General features: G+C 35.0%; 1 protein-coding gene across 4 annotated transcripts in view; it reads left to right on the forward strand.

Moving 5' to 3' along the window:
- Positions 1–16,418, forward strand: part of CADM2 (cell adhesion molecule 2) — a 1,105,278-nt gene that overhangs the window by 977,634 nt on the left and 111,226 nt on the right. For all 4 annotated transcript variants that reach the window (XM_047722125.1, XM_047722134.1, XM_047722152.1 and 1 more), the window contains one exon: positions 4,439–4,529. In XM_047722125.1, the coding sequence (XP_047578081.1) occupies positions 4,439–4,529 (91 nt within the window). The remainder of the gene's footprint in view (positions 1–4,438; positions 4,530–16,418) is intronic.

A 16,418-nucleotide genomic window follows, 5' to 3' on the forward strand; every position in this document is an offset into this window, starting at 1 on the left:
CTGGGATCAAGCCCTTTGTCAGGCTCCCTGTTCAGCAGGGAGTTTTCTTTTCCTTCTCCTCCTGCTTGTATTTGCTTGCGCTCTCTCTCAAATAAATAAGTAAAATCTTAAAAAAAAAAAAAGGCAAGATGATAAAGTGTACAGATCACATGAGATAAAGGCGATACTAATGATTTTGCTCTCAGTCTTAAGAGCAAAGATTAAGCATTCAGGGTTTTAACCAGAACATTGCTGTTATCAGATTTATCTGTATTTTTTTCTTAAAGATATTATGTATTTATTTTAGAAACAGAGAGATAGCATGAGCAAAGGGGAGGGTTAAAAGGATAGGGAGAGAGTCCCAAGCAGACTTCACATGTAGTGTGGAATCCAATCTGAGGCTCCATCTTACAACCCTGAGATCATGACTTGAGCTGAAATTAAGAGTCAGATGCTCAACTGACTGAGCCATCCTGGTGCCCCTGTCAGATTTATGTTTTGAGAAGACAACTTTGTTTAGTTCTAAAAATCAGATTTTAGGGAGACAAAAACTGACATGAGAGAGAGAGAGACCATTCACTATTGCTGTAAACTAGATAAAAGAAGTAGTTGTGGAGATATAAGAAAGAAATGAGCAGATTTGAAAACTATTCAGGACATAGATCAACCAGAATTAATTAATTGGTTGAAGATAGAAATCCAAGGAAACAGAAGGTGTCTAGTGTATGTAGCTGGATGGAGGCTGGCAGTATCTAAAGAACAAGAGATTGCCAGTTAAAGAACATGGAGGTAATGGTTGGAGAGCTGGAGTTCATTTTGGACATGGTAAAGGCACTATGTCTTTTAGATATCTGAGGGGACATGTCAAATGGGTGCTGCATATATTTCAGTGTAGCTTGTGGTACAGAATTGCCTCAGAATATAAACCTGAGAAGGACTGGTTACTACCTAGAATTTAAAGAGATGGGTGTGGCTGAAAGGACCCAGCCAAAATTAACATGAGAACAGATCATGAATTCCATTCTTGGTGATCTCAGTATTTAAAGGCTAAATGCAAAAAGACAGCAGAACCTGAGAAATAGTAGCCAGAGATTTGAGTTGAATCAGAAACATGTGGGGGTAGGGGGACACAGAAAGCGGGGTGTTATGAAATCTAGCAAACATAATTTGTAGGCATAGAAACTAATCAACATTTTGAATAATTCTGAAGTAAAATAAAAGAACATTGTATCATATCCCTTGATTTTGGTTACTTTAGAGGTTATTTGGTGGTCTTCCAGAAAGTTTGTAGAAATACATGCAAATAATATTATTTGCTCTAGCATTTTCTTGTAACTAAAATTCTGTATTTTGGATATAAATGGAATCCGGAATCATGCCTCCAGGGATTATGTGTGATACAAATTCTCACCTTTAATAAATTGCTTAAACAAAAACTGGTAAAGCTAAGAGAAACAGGGCCATATTCTGTTTTCCTCTATTCTAACAGCTACCTGTCATTATATATTTTACCTTAATGAATCAGATACTAGTGGTGACTTGCCCATATCCCTTTAGCAAACACCATTTTTGTGCACTGAGTTGACTAAGCATGCCAGGGAAATAACCTTCCGCCTCCCTTCAGAGTAATCCTCAACCAAACACTAATGAAAATTGGTAAATATTCCTTAAATACTCCTGCCCCTTGCTCATCAAGTAAGATAAGTCTGAGGCATGCCCTATATTGTCTCTCAGAGTTCCAGAGCAGAATCGAATCCTGGTTGCCCATCATGTCATCTGCTCAATAGCACATTCTTTATTTACTTCCTTCTCTTCATGTCTCACATTCCAGTCCTTCCTAATATCACACCCATAAAAGACATGTCTCAGGGTCTATTTGTTAGATTTCTGTATTTGTCAGAACAAAACTAATAACACGTATATATAGAAAAGGAGACTTACTATAAGAAGTTGGCTCACACAGTTATGAAGGCTGCAAATCCCAAAACCTGTAAGCTGAATTGCCAAGCTAGAGACCCAGAAGAGCTGATGATTTAGTTCCAGTTTGAGACCAAAACAGGAAAAAAAGTTATCTTCTAGCTTGGAGGCCATCAGACAGGAAGAATTCTCTCCTATTTGGGGAAGGATCAGCTTTTTTGTTTTATCCAAGCCTTCAACTCATCTGACAAGGCCCAGCCACTTTAGGGAGAGCAATCTGTTTCACTCTGTCTACTGATTTACATGTTGATCTCTTATAGGGGTACCTGGTAGGTCATTGGGTTAAGTGTCTGACTCCTGATTGCAGTTTAGGTCATGATCTCAGGGTTGTGGGATCAAGCCTAGGGTTGGACTCAATGCTGGGTATGGAGCCTGCTTAAGATTCTCCATCTGCATCTCCCCATACTTGTGCTCTCTAAATCAATCAATCAGTCAATCAATCAAATCTTAACAACAACAACAAAAAAGTTAATCTCTTACAAAAATACTGTCACTGAAATACCCAGAATAATGTTAAGGCAGGTATCTGAGCACCCCATGGTCCAGTCAAGTTGACACAAAATTAACCATCATAGACACCCAAGTTAACACAGCTCTCTTCTCTAGAATCACACTTTGTGAGCTTTTTTTCTTCCACCTTTTTTTTCCTCTGGAACTGAATCTTGCTTCTGCTTGTCAGGATGAAATATATTTTGCTATATGCATATATGTTCAAAGTTCAAAAGACAATAGACCTCATTTTCCAGAATAATTTTGGCTCATACTTGTTACCCTGTATAATTGTTGACATTTCGCCTTCACTTTTTGAAGAAAACATTATACAATCATCCTAGTCAATAACTGATTCCGTAAATGTGATGGTGATAATCAAAAAATTGCTGAAGTATAATTTAATCCTTTATTAAATTAGTTTTTTCCTACCATTTAAAAAAGTATGATGAAAATGTGTCCTATTTTGTCAAGTTTCCCCCTGCCATGGGTTATTTCACACTGAAATCTTTACTATAATCTATAAGGAATCCCTATTTGCAACCAGGATATTATTGTTGATTACCAAGAATGTATTTTCTTGCTTAAAAGATTGGAAAAAAAGTATTGAAAATCTGTAAATAATTTATAAGTATGATGTAAGGTCTTCCACAGGATCCTATTTTACTGTTTGATATATGACAAGTCTGAATAATATTTTCCTGAAGTAACCTAAAAGTAACCTGAAAGTTATACTGTTGATAGATACTTATTTAATTGGTTCAAAATCAGAGTGTGAGTATAACCCTGGGTGGTTCAATTCTTCCATCATCCCTAAGGGAAGGGTGAAAGTAATCATGACTGTCTGGAATGTTCAGAGACTATTTTGTTTATTGTTGAGGATGCAGAGGTAAGAGCAGGAAGCTATTCCATGTTGATAGGAATTCCATGTTGTGTTGGCCACACAATGCCAAGACTAGCAAAGTCTCATAGAGTAGTGAGCATGTTTACATTGTCTCCTTTTTTAAGTTTATTTTCCATTTCTTCTATGAAATAGGTGTCTATGTGTTGATTAAACAGTATTAAATGTGGCACAAAAGCTATACATATTAATGTCAAAAAGTATTTTTGAATCCTCTTTTATCAAGGATGATTTTATTTTTAAATCGAAATTTTAAAAAAATTACAACAAATGTTGCCTTATATATAACAAAAGGTTAACTTTTAGTAATTTTCTACACAATTGTTTTAAATTATTTGCTTACTGTACATTAGAGCAAACAACATGTGCTAAGTGCTGCATTACTGCATTTTCTTTCTTTTTTTAAAGATTTTATTTATTTATTTGACAGAGAGACAGATCACAAGTAGGCAGAGGCAGGCAGAGGGAAAGGGGAAAGCAGGCTCCCTGCTGAGCAGAGAGCCTGATGCAGATGCAAGGCTCCATCCCAGGACCCTGAGATCATGATCTGAGCCAAACGCAGGGGCTTAACCCACTGAGCCACCCAGGCGCCCCTGCATTCCTGCATTTTCAAAAAGATCCTGCATAATGATTATGAGACAGTAGTTGATCCTGAGTTCTTTGAGGGTTCTTTATTGTGAGTCCTGGTATTCCTGCAACAGAAAACTGTTGTTATTCAAATGTACATAAATGCAGTTGGCCCATAATGATAGTATTCATAGCCATCTATAAATAGTTGAAGAAACAATTGTATGAAATGCTTGATATTCATCTGAACCACATTTTGCAATTTCAGTTTTATATTCAGATTTCAGAAATAGTTCTACAGCGGGGTTCATAAGATATTCAGAAATTTTTGTTAACGTTCCATAGACAGGATGGTAGCTTCTTAAAACTGAATATTGTGTTTCACCAAATCTCAGAAATCCCTTGTAAATGTACACACTAATAAGAAAAAGCCTGAACACATGCCATGATGTACAATTATGAAATATATATATTTATGTGTATTTAGTGACCTTTCTTAATATTCCTTTTCATTTTTTTTTCTAGATACACCATCAGTTAAGATTATACCATCCACTCCTTTTCCACAAGAAGGACAGCCATTAATTTTGACTTGTGAATCCAAAGGAAAACCACTGTAAGTGATTTAATGAGCTCTAAAGTTTTTCACTTTTTCCTCCTATCCTGCTTTGATTTCAGACTTTAACTGAAGAAATCCACTGCTTTTTTGTCTTTTCTTGGTGGGCAAAGTGATCTCTAGAACAGAAATCCCCTGAACCATGTCTTCATTAAGTATCTGTGGAAGACTGGTCTTTTACTTTGTCATCTAGTGAAGTTTCTGGGAAGGTTTCCAGCTGTGATTTTTTTCCCTTTTATTTCTAGTAAGATATTTCAACCTGAAAGGAAAGTGGGCTTAATCAGTCACTGTTTACATCATAAGACTGATAGACATTACACATTGCTAAATTTAGTTCTCTTATGAAAATCTTTGAAAATACTGAAGCATCCTCAAAATATTCTCAAGTTTTAAAGTTAAATGGGAAATCATTTTCATAAGAAGGGAAATCGCATCTACATTTCTAATGTAGCCTCAAGGAACATAATTTGTGAATGTGAGATGTTTCAACATTTTCAATTAGAAAATAATTTCATTATTAGAATATATAGTTCTAATATTTAACTTTTTGACATTCATGTTTATAAACAACTAACTCATAGAAAATCTTTTTCATGCAAAATTCAAGCATAGATTACCCAAATATGCATGACTCAAAGACTATTTGACAGCACTTTGATCTTTCTAATATGGTAACAGTCTAGGTTGTGCTGAAAGTCATTTATTTGATTTTTTAAAAAGCTTCCAATTGATTTGCAATTTGTTTAAATTTTAATAGGAGGAATTTAATTGTTTTCCATGTAAAACTATATCGGCTAGCTTTTGTGCAAATCAAGTTAAGTTACTAAAAAGTTATTTCTAATAGAAATTTAGATTTCTTATTATTACATAAGGAATTTTTCTAAAAGACCATTAAGGCAGAATCCTGAAATTTGAACTTCTTCAGTTGTATGATATTACAATTTTAATACACTAAGTGAATTCACACTTTCTTTATCAAAGTTTTGTTATTTTAAAACTATTCTGGCTTCCAGTATTATTTTCTAAAGACACAAACATATAAAGAATATTCGATAAATTAATCCACTGTTTTTCCTCTATCTTTTAAGAAACATTTAAGGCATTTTATACTCTGAAAGGAACAAACTTTTTCATAATAGCTTTACGAAATATATTCTGTGCAATTCACTTTCCTAGCTCTTACTTTCTGATACAATTAAATTGCTTATATAAGACATTTTTCAACTGCAGTATGCTGAGTGTGACAGTGCATTTAGGTATTATAGCTTTAAGAAGAGCTTTTGGCTACAAGTTCAGTACTCTTAACTAGAAAAAGAAGTATAATAGACTCTACTCAGTTTTAGACATACTAAAATCCTAATTTCTTTAGTCCTGATTCTATGTATCTCACAACAGAATTTCTTGCCTAACTTTTCCTTCCATCCACACACCTGTTGCTTTCACATATTATTTCCCATGTCAGTCTGTTCCTCCTCTCTCTCTCTCTATTTGCTTCAGCTTCTATTGTTGTTTTGTTTGTTTGCTTTTTTTTTTTCCCTCCTCATAATCTCAGAGGTCAGCATATGGGGATGTGAAGGAACATGATCATGATGAAGGCATAGCAAGGGAGTTTTACTTTTACCTTTTCTTCATTGATCTGCCCCAAAGTACATATGTGTACTTTTGGAATATGTGTACAACTTATACAATTACATAAGGTTGGGGAACACAATATTAAAATGCTTGGAAATAAATATACCCCTGTTCAAAGAGTATCTAATGACTTGTCAAGGATCTACTCTTTGGTTCCATATGTACTCCCAATAGCAGAAACAGCGTTTTGTTTTATTTTGTTTTGTTTTGCTTTTTAAAGATTTTATTTATTTTTTTTTTTTTGAGAGAGAGAGAGAGAGAGATTGAAAGAGAGAGAGAGAACAAGCAGGGGAGGGAGGGAGAAGCAGGTTCCCAGTTGAGGGCGGAACCCAATGCCAGACTTGAATGGGTCCCAGAATCCTGGGATCATGATCTGAGCCAAAGGCAGATGTTTAACCAACTGAGCCATCTAGGCATCCCATTAATTAAGATGACCTGAGATCTTTTTATTTTTATTTTTTTTAAGATTTTATTTGTTTGAGAGAGAGAGGGGTAGTGAGAGACAGCCTGAGTAGGGGGAGGGGCAGAGGCAGAAGTAGGCCCCTGAAGTGGGACTCCATCCCAGGACCCTGGGATTATGACCTGAAAGGAAAGTAGATGCTCAACTGACTGAGCCACTCAGGCACCCCAGAAATGGCTTTTAATTTATGTGAATAATTAACTTGTGAGGTCTAGGTAGTTAGATCTTCAGGTATTCCATTCTCTTCAGCTCAAATGTTGTTGAATAGATGTATTTTATTGTGGGTCTCTGTTCCAGGTACCTAGGAATAAGTTTGGATGTTTGATACTCCTCTGCACAGCAGATGAATGAAAAGTGCAGTAACCTCTCCTTTGTTTATTTCACTTAAGAATATAAAGGTTCCAGAAGTTTGGGGAATATAACATGTTACCTTTGTCAGAAGGATCCTGACTAATATCACTGTAAAGGAAGTAAACGAAATAAGAAAGACCCCCTATTTTATAGAAATCTAAAGCTGCTCAGCAATGTTCCCCAATTTCCTTTATTTGTCCAGGTTTAAAATGGATGACTCAGGATTTGCGCTCAGTTCAGTCATTGCCCCAACCTTACGTTCTTTCAGCTATTTTCTGCTACTTCAGTGGTTGAGACTAAATTGTCCCTTATGTTAGACAAAGTAACTTTTGAAAAATTATTTAGCACCGAAGATGAACCCTGGAGCCTGATGGGGGAAAAGTGGCTAGTCCTAAGAAATGTTTTACTGTTGCCATCCTCTTTTATCAGGCTTTTTTCCACATGTGTGCCCTTTCTGAAAACTTGCCAAATTCCTAACAAATTGACCATATCTAGCAGGAAGTTATAACCATACTAAAAAAAAATCCCTAATTATCATAATATCTTCTGGTGATTACCTTATAAGCTCCATAAGGGTTAAAATGATCATTCTATTCTGTTTTTATCCAGGTAGTTCCCAGTGTTACATTCTGTATGCCACCATCTACGAATAAACGTGTATTAACTGATTCTCTTGTATACTCATTTGCAATTTTCTTTTTATCGTTTTCTTTCTTTGTAGATTGCCAGGCCATTGACGTTATAGAAATAGCTAAAGTCTTTGATTCCTTCCTGCCTTTGGATCACTGTTTCTCTTCTGTTCTTCCTAATCATCTTAAAATCCACTCTTCTGCATTCTCAAAGTAACTATCATTTCTAGTAAATGAAAGCATTAACCTCTTTAAAGACAGTGTAATTCCTTGCCTCTCTTTAGTTTTATTCTGTCTCCAACAGTGCCAGATGAGGCAGACAGGACAAAAAACAAGGGAAGACCGAAAAGAAATCATTGGATTTCCCCAGAAGGAAATCTTACTGCTCATAAAGAAAATAGTCTCACTAGAGCAAAGAGAACAGAAGGCAAATTGAAATGGATTAATCAGGGAATTAGTAGGTGGTGGGGAAGTAAAGCACATGGAAAGACTACCCATTTCAGAAAATGAATCATGAAAAGTGGAAAGGAATGAGAAAAGAAATATATGCCAAACAGAAGTTAAAAAATAGAGCTAGTGTCCATATTTTAAGACAAGATCAAAAAATCCTAAAGAATAGGAGTGAAAATGTAGTATGTGATATCACATATGGGCCCAGTGGGCAAGTCTAAATTTCCTGTCTTACTCTGGTAATCACGGTCAAAGTTCTGCTCTATTACTTTACAGCTATTACACCTGATTCCCCATTTTGTATTTTGAAACCACTGAGAAGCCACACCATGGCTTAGCTTCCAAAGGGCTATCTGGACACTTACTTTCCACCATCTTTTCCATTTGCCTGATCCTTCTTGAATGAGCAGGTGAAAATCAGAAATGGATAATGGATGTATGATTCCTTTTCTTCTTGTATCTTTAATCCATGATCAAATTTTCTTTGTTTCTTAAAAAGTATTTGCCTGGTACATAATTTCCCGAGGAATGAATTATTCACAGTTACTAGGCATATGGATAGTAGGCAAAATGACACCACTGTCTTTCGTATAAATCATAAACCGATGGCATGGTTCAACTTGTACTAAGACTCCTGCTCCTAACCTGCCCTCCTCTATGCTAATGTTGTTTTCCTTGTTCTAAATGTGAGGGCCCCAGTGACTGTTTACAACAATCATGCTTTATTTGCATGCTTTGGACTGAAGCCTTTTCCTATTTTCCTGTGGAACAGCTGCATATCTTGGGCCAGGACCAAATTGTTCCACTTGACATTACTGTAGAGGCATTGTATTCTTTCCTTAAAAGAGAGATTACTGTACATGTCTGTCTATTGTTTTAATTTTAGTTTAAAGTGAGGACAGAGCTAATGCCAACCACTTTTCTTTCAAGTCCCCAGAGTTTTTGCAACCTTCTTCTTTCTTTGGCTGAATTCCCAGACAGCTTTCAGGCAGCAGCATTCTCCATTTATAGAAGTAGAGAAAGAAAAAAGCTGTTACATTAAAGTCATGACCTTAAAAGGTGTGGGGTTGCCCTCACATTCTAGAGCTAAAGAATCATCACTCATTTTAATCAAATGTTTAACGCTTTGTAAATTTACTTCAGAAAAGTTATGGGACACTTCCAGTCAAATAAATTTAGATTTGGCATTTAATCTGTAAAATAAAATAATGATAGGTCTTGATAAACTTCTCTGTGTATGCAGCATGATTTTTGTATTTTACTTACTATTTTACCTCTTGATAACCACAGTTATTCTCATGTATTGGCATAAATCTAGTATACATAATTGCATAGCACATAACATGCCCTGTTCTGTACAAGAAGAAAGATTTTTATATTTAGGAAGACAGATCACATACCATATAACAACCGGTGAGGTGTTCTAAAGGAACAACTACGCATCCACTTTCAAAATGATCAAGAATTTGAGAAGAAATCTGTTAAGAACATATTGATATATTTGATGCATTTTCTTCTTAGTATAATAGAGATTAAAAAATGAGTTGCAAATTAAGACAAAACTGTTTTTGGACAAAACAGTCCATTTTCTCAGGCTAAGATGACCTTTTTACAAAGCACAGTTTATTTACTAATTGTCAGACAATCTAATCACAGCCAGAAGAAATGACAAAATAAACCAGGAGTTAAACAACGGAAGTTATCATCCATAATGAAATGTTTCAGGCCAAAACAGGACAAACGCAAATTTTGAAAGAAGAACAGTGATCTATAATAATAGCAGTTTCATATCATTTGACCTAATGCATAATAGATGTTAATTACACAATAGTTATTTCTCTCCTGCGATCTATGTTATAGAAAGTCATGGAGTTAATCATCAAGGTCTATGCTTCTGTTCAGATATAATTCCTATGCTGTCATGCTCTGGGGCACCAAGAATTGTATGGCACATTAGAAAGAGAAATACTAGTCTTGAATTATAAATCTGTGGATATCTGTAGTCTGAGTCAACTTGAGCAAGTCACTTAACTACCTGAAATGTTTTATTTTTAATTAATAAATTATACTTTTTAGAGCAGATGTAGGCCCATAGTGAAGCTGTGGAAAGTACTGAGTTCCCATATATCCCCATCACCACACATGCACAACACACCCCACTATAAACAGTCCATATAACAGTGGTGCCCTTATTACAAACCATGAACCTACAGGAACCCATTGTTCTTACCACAAAGTCCATAGTTTACATTAGAGTTCAAGCCCATTTACCAAATCTTTTTTTTCTTTAAAAATAAAATAAAATCTAGTGAACAAACTGTTTTATTTTTTATTTATTTATTTATTTTTTTGAAAGATTTTATTTATTTATTTGACAGACAGAGATCACAAGCAGGCAGAGAGGCAGGCAGAGAGAGAGAGGAGGAAGCAGGCTCCTTGCTGAGCAGAGAACCCAATGCGGGGCTTGATCCCAGGACCCTGAGATCATGACCTGAGCCGAAGGCAGCGGCTTAACCCACTGAGCCACCCAGGTGCCCTGAACAAACTGTTTTAAAGATAAATGACTATGTATACAAAATTTCTCCAAGTAACTTCATAGTAAATAATAACCATGAGGATGACAATAAATTATAATTTGGTCAAAGAGTTACATATAGTCTATCTCACCAAGTTTTAAACTTGGGAGTCTTAATTATATATTTAATACATATGCAAATTTTGGACTGCTATGGCCATCCTGGAAATTGAGTTATCATCTCAAATTTCTTCCACGGCTCTGAAATCCAAGTTGCAAGCAGAATGAACAAAGAATTATCTGTGACTTTAAAAACCATGTTTGAACAGCAAAGATATCCATGCTAAAGTCATGGCAGAACGGATTTAACAACATGGTTATTTTAGTTGAGGTTACACAGTAATAATGAGGTGCTAGAAGAGAGTCAGAGGCATGAACCCCTGTCAGGGGTAAAATATAATATAGTGAGAAATGGGCAACTGGAAAATACTGGAAAATGGGAAACTGAAAAAAAATGGAAAAATATAATATAATGAGAAATAGGGAAACTGGAAAATACCTGTCAGGGGTAAAATATAATATAGTGAGAAATGGGAAACTGAAAAATACTGAGCCATAGAAGCAGCGCCTTCATAGTGTTAAGGTAGAAAAAGTTTTAGAATAATTGGAAAGGACTGAAAGGGGTAGAGAATGAGTTTGGTCCCACAAACATGGACAAGGCTACACTCTAGAGCAGCTCTCCTGGAATGGAAGAGCCATGTTAGCAAGTTTTGACAGAAGGCCAAAGGAAATCTGAAAACCTTTACACAACCAAAACTGAGTGAAAGGCATGACCCGTGGGTGGTTGACAATCCAGGGTCTGCGATGTGTAAGACCTTGTTTTGACATAGTTTCCCAATTTTTTTTTATGATTATGGTCTTATTTAAACTACACAACTATTTTGTTGGAAAAGGCTTGCAGACTTACAATCATTTCTAGTTTTTAAATGAGGAAAATAAGTTTTATGGAGATTGTAGGATCTTTTCCAATCACCCAAGTGATTAAGTGGTAGAATTGAGATTACAAACATGCTTTTAAAAAATTATGGGGTGCCTGTGTGGCACAGTGAAGTGTCTGACTCTTGGTTTTGGCTCAGGTCACTTTTAAGATTGAACCCCTTATGGTGCTCTGCACTCAGTGGAGAGTCTGCTTGAGATTCTCTCTCACCCTCTGACCCTCTCCCCACTCTAAAAATAAATAAATAAATCTTTTTAAGAATGTTTAAAAATAAAAAATAAATAAATAAAATTTTAACAACACTGATGATTATGTTTTCTTATTTACCCAGTGTTTTCAGTTCTCCTATTTTATTGATTTTTCACAATAACCTGGTGAAGTTGGCAAGAATGAGAGAGTTCTCACCAACCAGTAGGAAAGGCTATATTTCAATCAAATATGTAAAAAAAATGTAATTTATAAATCAATTACCACTTATGTAAGCCTAAACCTGTTAGAATATCTAAATATTATCTAACGAGTTTCTAAATATATCTAAATAATTCCTGACTAGATTTTATGATTAGGTGTATAATAACTATTTTATTATTACATATATATATATATATTTTATAGATTTACTTATTTGATAGAGAAAGTAAGAGAGAGAGCATAACCAGTGGAAGCATCAGACAGAGGAAGAGAGAGAAGCAGGCTCCCAATAGAGCAGGAAGCCCAATGTGGGACTTGATCCCAGGACCTTGGGATCATGACCTAAACCAAAGCCAGACACCTAACCACTTAACTGACTGAGCCACCCAAGTGCTCAGTGTTTTTTATATGTGTGTGTATATATATATATATATATATATGTATATATATATATATTTTTAACCATATATATGTATGTATACGTGTGTGTGTATAACCAGATTATATTCTTAATTTGATGTATCTTCAAAACGATTAAGATTGCATGTTCCAGCTACAAAGCAATACCAATGCAAATGTAAAAACCAATGCGGTGAAATACAATGTGAACCCTTAGAGGGTATAAGCAGGAAGTTAAAAGAAAACAATCCTCCAAATTATGCTTTTTTGTTAAGTATTATGCTTATGATATCACCAACATAATTGGTGGAATGAACATAATAAGGGTCCTTACCATTTAGAATCTCTCAAAATGTCAGTCCTTGGTATAAAAAATGTTATAAGCCTTTAGATTGTTTTTTGTGGTTTGTTTGTTTGTTTGTTTTATTTGGTTGTGTGTATGTGTGTGTGTGTGTGTGTGTGTTTTGCTTGTTTTCCAATATGTAGAAGACTCAAAATTGTCTTAATTAACTAATTAAAAATTAAAGGCAATTGGGGCGCCTGGGTGGCTCAGTGGGTTAAGCCGCTGCCTTCGGCTCAGGTCATGATCCCAGGTCCTGGGTTAGAGCCCCACATCGGGCTTTCCACTCAGCGGGGAGCCTGCTTCCTCCTCTCTCTCTGACTGCCTCTCTGCCTACTTGTGATTTCTCTCTGTCAAATAAATAAATAAAAATAAAATCTTAAAAAAAAAAAATTGTTGAAAACTCAAAAGAATTTAAAAAAAAAAAAAGGCAATAGAGCCAATTTCTTCTACCATGTTTTTAAAGGTATAATATTGGGGGATTAGTTCTAAGTCTTCATAATTAAAAAAAATATATATATATATCCATGTGCTGTCCTTCCCATAGGAGTTTCTTTTCTGAGGCCCATATGGTCTTTTGCTTCCATCGCATGGTTTCAAAATTTAATCACACATCGACTCTCCAGAAACACACAAGTGGTTATCTTGGAAATGAGACTGAATATATTTGGTTTTGTTTTTGAAACAAGAAGCTGACTCTTGGTAATCTGCATGGCTGTTACTGAGGCTGGGCATCTGTGGTGTGTTGGGCACTCAATCATTTTCAATTAAATGTTCCTGTGTCTTGCAAAAGTCCCATAAGAGCTTACAGAACCACGATTATAGATCCATAGAGGAAATGTATTTCTTGAACATTTCTAGGTAAGCAGTTTTCTTACAACAAAAAGCCAATTATTTTGAGGGATTATGTAAATGTTCAGCAGGAAACTCTAACACAAAAATGTCTCACTATGGTTAAGACACCATGGTGGAATGACACTGTCTTATATGTTGACAAGATTTTCAAGATGTGGACTTTTGGACACGTGGGTTTAAAAATCTGTGTTTTTTAATGTATTTTTTTTAAAGATTTTATTTATTTATTTGATAGAGATCACATGTAGGCAGAGAGGCAGGCAGAGAGAGAGGGGGAAGTAGGCTCCCTGCCAAGCAAAGAGTTCGATGTGGGGCTTATTCCATGACCCTGAGATCATAACCTGAGCCCAAGGCAGAGGCTTTAACCCACTGAGCCACCCAGGTACCCCTGTGTTTTTTAATATATTAAATATGAGTTACATCCTGGCATTTACTCTTATTTAAAGATATATAAACATTGCATGCATATTTATGTAAAAACAAGTCATCAAAATGGTAATTGTAGGAAAATTATAGAAACAAAAATCACTCTTAACATGAAAAAATCTGAAATACTATACCTCATCCTTAATTAAAGAAAATATTAACCCTTTGCTCAACAAGTGCTATTCAATAAGACTTGTCTTTTATCCTTGCAGGTTTTTTTCTGTAATATATGTCATAACGTTAGAATTAACATCTGCCCCTCTGGCATCACCAGTCAAACTAAGAAGTAGATTATTCTGTGCCTGTGTTAAATATTTTGACATGACTTTTGTATAATATATGAAGGAAACAAAATGTGGAAACTAAAATTAATTCAGAATCACTGTAGGTATTTGGTGGTATTTCAATTAATGGTGAAGCAGATTTTTTTATTTTTAACTCAGCAAAATATCCAAGCCATTCAAAATATTCACACTTGAGAAATATAAACCTTTAGAAATACTTTTCAGTTGTGATAAATCCATTTTCCTTAGAACTCTTCTTCAAAGGTGTCTTTGCCATTCAACTGATTATATATATATATAATCAGTTGAATTTTAAATATATATATATACATATATGTGTGTATATATATATATATATACACACACAAACATATACTTTAGAGACTATAGGCCAAAGACTATTGGAGTAACAAGGGCGTATTTGAGACAAGAAATCTAAAAACACAGAAAAATATCAGCTTTTTCCTTTTGAGGGAAATGTAGAATAATAAATATCTTTCTCCTTTGAAAGTAAAAAGTCATTCTAGGGGCACCTGGGTGGCTCAGTTGGTTAAGCGACTGCCTTTGGCTCAGGTCATGATCTTGGAGTCTCAGGATCGAGTCCTGAATCAGGGTCCCTGATTGGCAAGGAGTCTGCTTCCTCCCTCTTACCCTCTCCCTTCTCATGCTTTATCTCTCATTCTCTCTCTCTCTCTCAAATAAATAAAATCTTAACAAAACAAAAAAGAAAAAGTCATTCTATAAAGGATACTAAGAAGCAGTCTATATGAACTTTATCAGTTAGATTCTAAATTAATTTCAAATATTCATTATCAAATAGAATTTCTATATGCTAGTTAGTTCATGGGTTTTCATTATGTTTTAGTTTTATAAAATCTATCTTCTGTGAAGATAAGTGCTCATTCACATATGTGATTTGTATGGTAAAACTCTTTTATTTCATTTATTTATTTATCTAATTGAAGCATAGGTGACATACAACATTATGTTATTTTCAGGTATACAACATAATGATTGGACATTTATATACATTATGAAATGCTCAATACAAAAAGTGTACTTACCATCTAACACCATACAAAGTTGTAATATTATTTATTGTACTTCCCATACCATACTTTATATCCCATAACTATTTTATTTATAACTGGAAATGTGTACTGCTTAATCCCCTTCACCTATTTTGCCATTCCCCACACCTTTCCCCTCTGACACCCAGTTTTCCCAGTACCACTTATTAAAAGACTGTTTTTTCCCTATTGGGTATTCTTGCATCCTCTGTCATAGATTAACTGACCAGGTAAACTTGGTTTCTTTCTAGGATCCTTATTCTGTTCCATTTATCTCTGCGTCTGTTTTTGTGCCAGTACTGTACTGTTTTGTTTATTATATTTCTGTAGGGTAGTTTCAAATATGAGAATATGATACTTCCAGGTTTGTACTTCTTTCTCAAGATCGCTTTGGATAGGGGCGCCTGGGTAGCTCAGAGGGTTAAAGCCTCTGCCTTCGGCTCAGGTCATGATCCCAGGGTCCTGGGATCGAGCCCCACATCGGGCTCTTTCCTTGGTGGGGAGCCTGCTTCCTCCTCTCTCTCTCTGCCTGCCTCTCTGCCTACTTGTGATCTCTCTCTGTCCAATAAACAAATAAAATCTTAAAAAAAAAAAAAAAAGATTGCTTTGGATAATTGGGGTTTTCTTTTTTTGGTTCCATACAAATTTTAGGATTATTTGTTCTAGTTCTGTGAAAAATGCTATTGATATTTTGATTATACTACATTGAATCTATAGATTACTCTGAGTTAATATGGACATTTTAACAGTATTAGTTCTTTCAAGCCACGAGCATGGACTATCCTTCCACTTGTGTCATCTTCAATTTCTTTTAACAGTGTCTTAAGGTTTTCTGAGTATACGTCTTTTACCTTTTTAGTGAAACTTGTACTTAGTTTTTTTTTTTATACAATTATAAATGGAATTGTTTTCTTAATTCATATTTCCATTAGTTCATTATTGGTGTATATAAATGCCATGTTTATGCAAAATAATTGTGTATCCTACAATTTTATTGAATTCATTTATTAGTTCTAATAGTTTTTGGTAGAGTCTTTAGGGTTTTCAATATATAGTATCATGTCATCTGC

The sequence above is a fragment of the Lutra lutra genome, chromosome 1 (genome assembly GCF_902655055.1).
Source record: "Lutra lutra chromosome 1, mLutLut1.2, whole genome shotgun sequence".
NCBI classification, from domain to species: Eukaryota; Metazoa; Chordata; class Mammalia; order Carnivora; family Mustelidae; genus Lutra; species Lutra lutra.